Consider the following 6817-nt stretch of genomic DNA (forward strand, 5'->3'; position numbering starts at 1 on the left):
CAGCCACCTAAACTTCAAATAGCCATATCTTAGCTCATAGGATGACTAGAAAGATTGTTTTTGTTGGGAAATGTTCCTAATTTTAACGGCTTCATTCTCTCGACAAAATATTTCTTACGAGAATTCATTATAGACTACCAAATATGCACTTTGTCCACTCCGTCAATCCTGTAACTCCGACTCATGAGCCAGCTCCCACGGAGCTCGAAACAGCGTATGTATTTTTTTCTGCAGAAATTGGCTACACCAAAATAACTAATTTTTAAAGCCATCTCTCTCATTTCTCGTGAGAGATATCAAAAAGCGGTCAACTGATAAAATGTTTATCATATAATCAAAAATATTTTATCAATTGGCAGATTTTTAATATTTTTTATAGGAACTGAGATAAGTTTGCCGACAGGTAATACTATATTTTATCTAATAGAAGTCCGTTAACTTTGAGCTCAATTATCTCGGTTCTTTTGAAAGATTTCAAAACGTTTTTAACTGATAAATTGTTTATCATGAAATCACCAATATTTTATCAGTTGACAGATTTTTTATATCTCTTATAGAAACCGAGATAATTGAGCTAAAACAAAAAGAAAATTGAGTACCAATTTTGTATTTTCAGAGTTCTTCCTCCTCCTCTACCAGCTACTTCCATGCCGTCCACTCCGGAAAGTTTTGACGCATTCGTAAATTTTTTCATCAATTATTAAAAAAACATATTTTTTCAAAAGCACGAAAATGCTCAAAATCAGCCGGGCTCATCGTCTCGCTACCATGTGCAGTATCCTCCATCTGTGCCACATCCAGTAAGTTTTGTACAAGATCAGGGAATCAGGGAAAAAGGTGATTTCAGAGTCGGCAAGGATTCTCCACAGCTCTCACCTCACACCCACAGGTAAGATTTTGGAGCATTTTTAGGGTCAAAATTAAATTCTACAGCTTCCACCACCTCAGCAACTGGTCAACAATTTCTTCGAGCCTTTCGCCATGGCTATGATTACGGTAATTAACAAATTAGCTAGGTTAATTTCAAGAAATTTTTTTCCAATTTCAGATGATGAACAAATGCTCCGAATCTAACCAGGAAACGCTCGATAGATTGATGAGGGATCAAAGAGAGCAGCGGGCGGAGGAGAGAGCCATCAGAGCGGAGGAGAGAGCTGAGGAGAGAGCTGAGGAGAGGGAGGCAAGGAGAAGGGAGCACGAGGACTTCATGAATATGCTCCTTATCAACAATGATAGGAATACTGGTCCGGTGGCTCAAGGATCTTCTCAAAGCTCAGCTCAGTTGGCGGCTATGGTTGGTGGAGCAGCCCAAGGATCTTCTCAAGGAGCATGTTTTGGTCCGGGATCTTCTCAAGTTCATCAAGGATCTACTCAAGGTCCAGCTCATTCGGCAGCCATGGTTGGTGGAGCAGCCCAAGGATCTACTCAAGGTTCAGTTCCGGTGGCAGCTATGGTTGGTGGCACGGCCCGAGGATCTTCATCTTTTGGTCCGGTGGCTCAAGGATCTTCTCAAGGCTCTTCCCGAAATCCAGGTCACGTGTTAGCCATGCGTGGAGGTCATGCTCCAGATCCAGGAGCATCGCTTGGAGCTCAAGGTCCAGCTCCTGGTCCATTTCGTGCCCCACATGGCGTTCCAGAAGCTCCTCAGGCTCCATATCATCATCCAGCTGTCCCTCGTCCAAGAAGAAGAAATAGACCAGCGTAAGTTTTCAGGAATTTTCGAAAAGAAAACAACTATTTTCAGTAGAACAATCTGGTCAAACCACTTCAAAGTTGGAAGTGCGGTGGAGGACAGTTTTGATGAGATGAGTAACTTTTTTTTTGTTGAACTATCTCGATTTCTATGAGAGATGTCAAAATTTTGTCAACTGATAAATTATTTATCATAATAGAGCCAATATTTTATTAGTTGACGATTCTTGATATCTCTTATAGGATCCGAGATAATTGAGCTAGAGCGTAGAAGGCGCAAGTAAACAGAGGTGACTGTCGCGCTACCATTTGACTCGGATCCATATTTCTAAACGTGCACTTTGAGCCCAATTATCTCCGTTCCTATAAGAGATATCAATAATTTGTCAACTGATAAAAAATTGGTGATATTTTGATTAATAGTTTATTAGTTGACAAACATTTGATATCTCTCATAGAAACCGAGATAATTAATCTCAAAGTGCACGTATAGGATGAGCTTCGATTAGTGTGCTAAAACTCCTAGATTACTGAACTTCTGGATTCTTTCAAAAAAAAATTTTTAAGGCACTCTGGGAGTACACACGGTTCAAATGTGCCAAGCAGCAGTGTCGATTCCTGGGCCAAACGAGAGAAGATATGAAGTACCACTGGATGAAAAACCATCTGAGACAGAGCTGGCAAGGGCAAGATGGTAGACAAGGAGAAGGACACGACCAATAATAATTGATTTTCAATTTCTGGTCTCTTTCTGCGTCTCTCTCTCTCTCTCTCTCTCTCTCTCTCTCTCTCTCTCTTTCTCCTTTTCTGTATTACTCTTGTCCGAAATCAATGCACGTTGCGGCCGAGAAACCAACGGTGGGCGGAGCTTAGCTCCCACAGAGAGAACCTTACTGTATTTTTCAAATTATTGCACGCGCCTTTAATACAGTACCTCAACATTTATCGAATTTTCGCCTTTTTCTCTCATTTTTTCGCTTGTTTCTGTCTAATTTTGCGTATCTCTTATAAATCTTTGATTTATTTTTCAAATAAAATAGAAAAAAAGAGCCAAATAGGGTACAAAATAAAAAAACGTCCGAGGTACGGTATTTAAAGGTGCATGCATCAATTTGTCTTTTCGCTGTGCGACCGACGATGCGATTTTGAGTAAATTTTCGGCCGCAACGTGCATTGATTTCGGACGAGAGTAATATTCCTCTGATCCAATTTTTAAAATACGAAAAAATCATTCTTATATAAATAAATGAAGTTGCGTCTCTTTCTCTGTGGATTTGTCCGCACGTTTTTGAAAATCTCGAAAATTGAATGTAATTTGACGTGACCTTTTAAAAAGAAAGAGGAGCGAAGCGACGATAAAACAAAAAATAGATCAAATCGCGCCGAAGGCGCACCAGCCAGCTGTTTGAAGCGCCGGAGGCGTGGCAAGCGGGCTGATTAGTATAAAATAAACATTTAAAGAGAAATAGACTGAAAACATATATTTTAAAAAAAAGAATTAAACAAGTACAATATTCCGAATGGATCCAATTGGAAAACTGCCCAACACGATTTGCCATTTTTGTTTTTTTTTCCCCGAAAGTTTCGAGTTTCCATTTCAAATAATTCTAAGTTTCTAAATTCCGAACTTCAAAAATTAAAAAAAAAAGAATTCAACAATTAGAAATCGCCGAGTATTGAAACTTGAAAAGCCCAGAAAATTTCCAAAAATTCAGCATTTAAAACTCGTCATCGCAAATTTGTATTGATAAAACCCTTTTAACTCTCAAGTGTTATCAATTTGACTGTACTCAAAGAGCTTCGCTTTTATCAGTAATTATCACTCTTATCACTGTTTTCTATTCTTATCAGTTCTTTAACCCTCTTATCAGTTATCGAATTTCGGGCTCGTTTACAGGGTTAACAACCCCAAAAGTAGATGACTGATAAAAAAATTAGTAAAAGAGTTAGTGAACTGATAAGAACGAATATCAGTGATAAGAGTGATAAGGACTGATAAAAGCGGGGTGCTCTTTGAGTACAGCTGTTTGATAAAAACTGAGTGATATTTAACAGTTTTTTTGATCCTATGTTAAGTGATAAAGGCTAACGGATAAAAATGCTAAATATAAACACAACTAGGCTCCGCCCACTTTGAGATTTTGGGTTTAAAGGCGCATGTTCCCTCCAGGTGAATCAAATTCAGGAAAAGTAGGTCATGGTTATACTCATTTTGAAGCTCTTGACAAAATACAAACAACAAACTTATTAGCTAGCTGATAAAAATGCTGATAAGCATTTTATAGAACTCAGAAATCAATTTTTTGGGTAGATCAAAACATTTTTTTTTTTGAAATTTTTTTTCGATCTCCGGCGGGAATTTTTATAATTTTTTCTTAAAAACAGATTCTTGTTTTTTTCTGATTTTTCTTCCATTTTTTTTTCTCCAATTTTCAGCCAAAAACTTAAAATTTTTCCAGAATTTTCTCTCAAAAATGGGACGAAAAAAGGCGGGAAAGCCGAAAAAGGAGAAATCAAAATCCACTGGAATTCCAGAAGTTGTCAGGCAGATGGAGAATTTGTATGTTCGAAACGTTGAAAAAGAAGAATTAACGAGAAAATTACCATCAAGAAGCATTAAAGCGATTCTTTATTTTATGGACACAAGTGCGAGGTGAGAAAGGGATTTTCAAAAACTTTTTTCAAAATTTCAGCGGATCTCAATTTTCTTATTTTCGGCCAAAACACTGAAAAAATAATTTACCGTGTTGTATTTTGTCAAGAGCTTCAAAATGAGAATAATCATGACCTACTTTTCTAGAATTTAGTGTTTCTGGGGGACCATGCGCCTTTAAACCGAAAATTTCAAAGTGGGCGGAGCCTAATCGTGTTTATACTCATTTTAAAGCTCACGACGAGCTGATTAAGAATATGTAACAATTGATTCGAAAAGTAGAGAATTTGAAGTGAGTTATGAGGAAATTTTCGAAAAGATGGAAAAAAAAATTACTTCCAAAATCTTCCAAAATTCAAAAATTCGCAATTTTGAAATTTTGTTTTTTCGGAATTTCCGAATTTTTGAATTTTTGGATATTTGGAATTCTCGAATTTCTCACTGAAATTTACTATTTTCAAATTTTAAATGTATTTTTCCAATTTTTCAGTTTTTTAAACATTTCCTCATAACTCATTTCAAATCTTATATTTTTGAAATTTAATAGCACATTCTTACTCAGCTTGTTGCAAGCTTCAAAATGAGTATAAACACGACTAGGCTCCGCTCACTTTGAGATTTTCGGTTTAAAGGCGCATGGTCCCTCCAGAAAAATCGAGTTAAAGAAAAGTAGGTCATGATTACACTTATTTTAAAGCTCACGCCAAGCTGAGAAAGAATATGCACCTAAATTATAAAAACAGAGAATTTGAAGTGAGTTATGAGGGAATTTCCGAAAATTCGGAATCCCCAAAAATTGAAATTTCTTGCAGAATCAAAGTCTCTCTTGCCAACCCACGCATTTACAAAGTCAACCAATGGGTTCCCCAACGCATTCAAATTCTCAAATTCCACTCGAGATCCGTGCGAATCGACGACGCCGAGTATGGCTATCAAGTGACGTCAGAATACCCGAAAACCAGTCAACGAACAGTATTATGTGGCTATAATACTGATGAATTTGGAAATGAACTCAATTGGAAACTTCCAGAAAATCAGGACCTTCAAGAAGGCGACATTTTGATTGAACGGCCTGATGGGGACCCCAAAAAAGGCGACTTTCCATTAAATCGAAGCAATACGCGGCCAATCAAACAGAAGTTCGAGCTCTGCATGAGAAATATCACAACTGGAATTATCAGAAGAAATGTAGTGCCAAAAATCAAGGTTCCTGATGGTCTGCGAAGAATTGCCAAAGATCTTTTTGAAGGTAAAGATTCAAAAATCCAGAATTTTTTTTTTCATTTTTTCGATGAGCCCTAATTTTCTTATTTTTGACCGAAACAATCCAAAATTAAGTTCGTTGTTTGTATTTTGTTGAGAGCTTCGAAATGAGTATAATCATGACCTACTTTTATTTAACTCGATTTTTCCCGAGGGACCATGCGCCTTTAAACCGAAAATCTCCAAATGGGCGGAGCCTAGTCGTGTTTATACTCATTTTGAAGCTCACAACAAGCTGAGTAAGAGTGTGCAATTGAATTTTGAAAATAAGGAATTTGAAGTGAGTTATGAGGAAAATTTTGAAAATATGAAAAAAAATAAACATCAAGTTTTTGGTAAAAGCAGAAGCTTGAAAAAAAAATTCTGAAAATCAGAGGTTTAGAAAATACAGGAATTCAAAAATTCGAAAACTGGAAAATTCGTAAAATCTTTGAAATTCCCAAATTTCTCAAAATATACGAAAACTTTTCGTTTTCCAAAAACGAATGATTTTTTTTTCAAATTTTCGAACATTCCATCATAACTCATTTCAACTTCTCTATTTTTGAAATGCACTCTTGTATTCTTACTCAGCTTGTTGCGAGCTTCAAAATGAGTATAAACACGACTAGGCTCCGCCCAGTTTGAGATTTTCGATTTAAAGGCGCACGGTCCCTCAAGAAAAATGAAATTCAAGAAATGTAGGTCATGATTATACTCATTTTGAAGCTCTCGGCGAAATAAAAATAACGATCTTATTATCGGGCGAAAAATAAAACGTTATCAGTTAGCTGTTATCATTTTAACATTTTTATCAGTGATTATCATTGGAAAATGGTCATCGCACATTTTTATTGAAAAAAAAACCTTTTATCACTGATTCGTTATCAATTAGAGTTACCGCAAAGAGCTTCGCTTTTATCAGTAATTATCACTCTTATCACTGTTCTCTATCCTTATCAGTTCCTTAACACTCTTATCAGTTATCAAATTTTGAGGTCGTTTGCAAGGTTAACAACCCCAAAAGCCGAGTTCTGATAATGTTGGTTCACTAATAAGAGTCAAAACCAGTGATAAGAGTGAAAAAGACTGATAAAAGTGGGGTGCACTTTGAGTACAGTCTAATTTAATGATTGAGTGATAAAAGTAATAGCTAATCGATAATAATGCTGAGTATGAACATGACTAGGCTCCGCCTCCTTTAAGATTTTTGGTTTAAAGGCGCAGGGT

At 36.5% G+C, this 6817-nt stretch overlaps 2 protein-coding genes across 2 annotated transcripts in view; both read left to right on the forward strand.

Moving 5' to 3' along the window:
* Window positions 1-1213: 1213 nt before the first annotated feature.
* On the forward strand, window positions 1214-2390 carry CBG26652 (the record flags this gene model as incomplete). Its single annotated transcript, XM_045240938.1, has 3 exons — window positions 1214-1701; window positions 1745-1809; window positions 2260-2390. The coding sequence occupies 3 exons, from the start codon at window positions 1214-1216 to the stop codon at window positions 2388-2390; spliced, it is 684 nt and encodes a 227-aa protein (XP_045100634.1).
* A 1776-nt stretch (window positions 2391-4166) lies between these two features.
* Window positions 4167-6817, forward strand: part of CBG26653 — a gene marked incomplete at both ends in the record, with an annotated part of 6001 nt that continues 3350 nt past the window's right edge. Inside the window, 2 exons of the mRNA XM_045240939.1 lie at window positions 4167-4345; window positions 5158-5594. Of these exons, the coding sequence (XP_045100635.1) occupies window positions 4167-4345; window positions 5158-5594 (616 nt within the window). The remainder of the gene's footprint in view (window positions 4346-5157; window positions 5595-6817) is intronic.

This window comes from Caenorhabditis briggsae, assembly GCF_000004555.2.
Source record: "Caenorhabditis briggsae AF16 supercontig from assembly CB4, cb25.NA_023, whole genome shotgun sequence".
In the NCBI taxonomy this organism is placed as follows: domain Eukaryota; kingdom Metazoa; phylum Nematoda; class Chromadorea; order Rhabditida; family Rhabditidae; genus Caenorhabditis; species Caenorhabditis briggsae.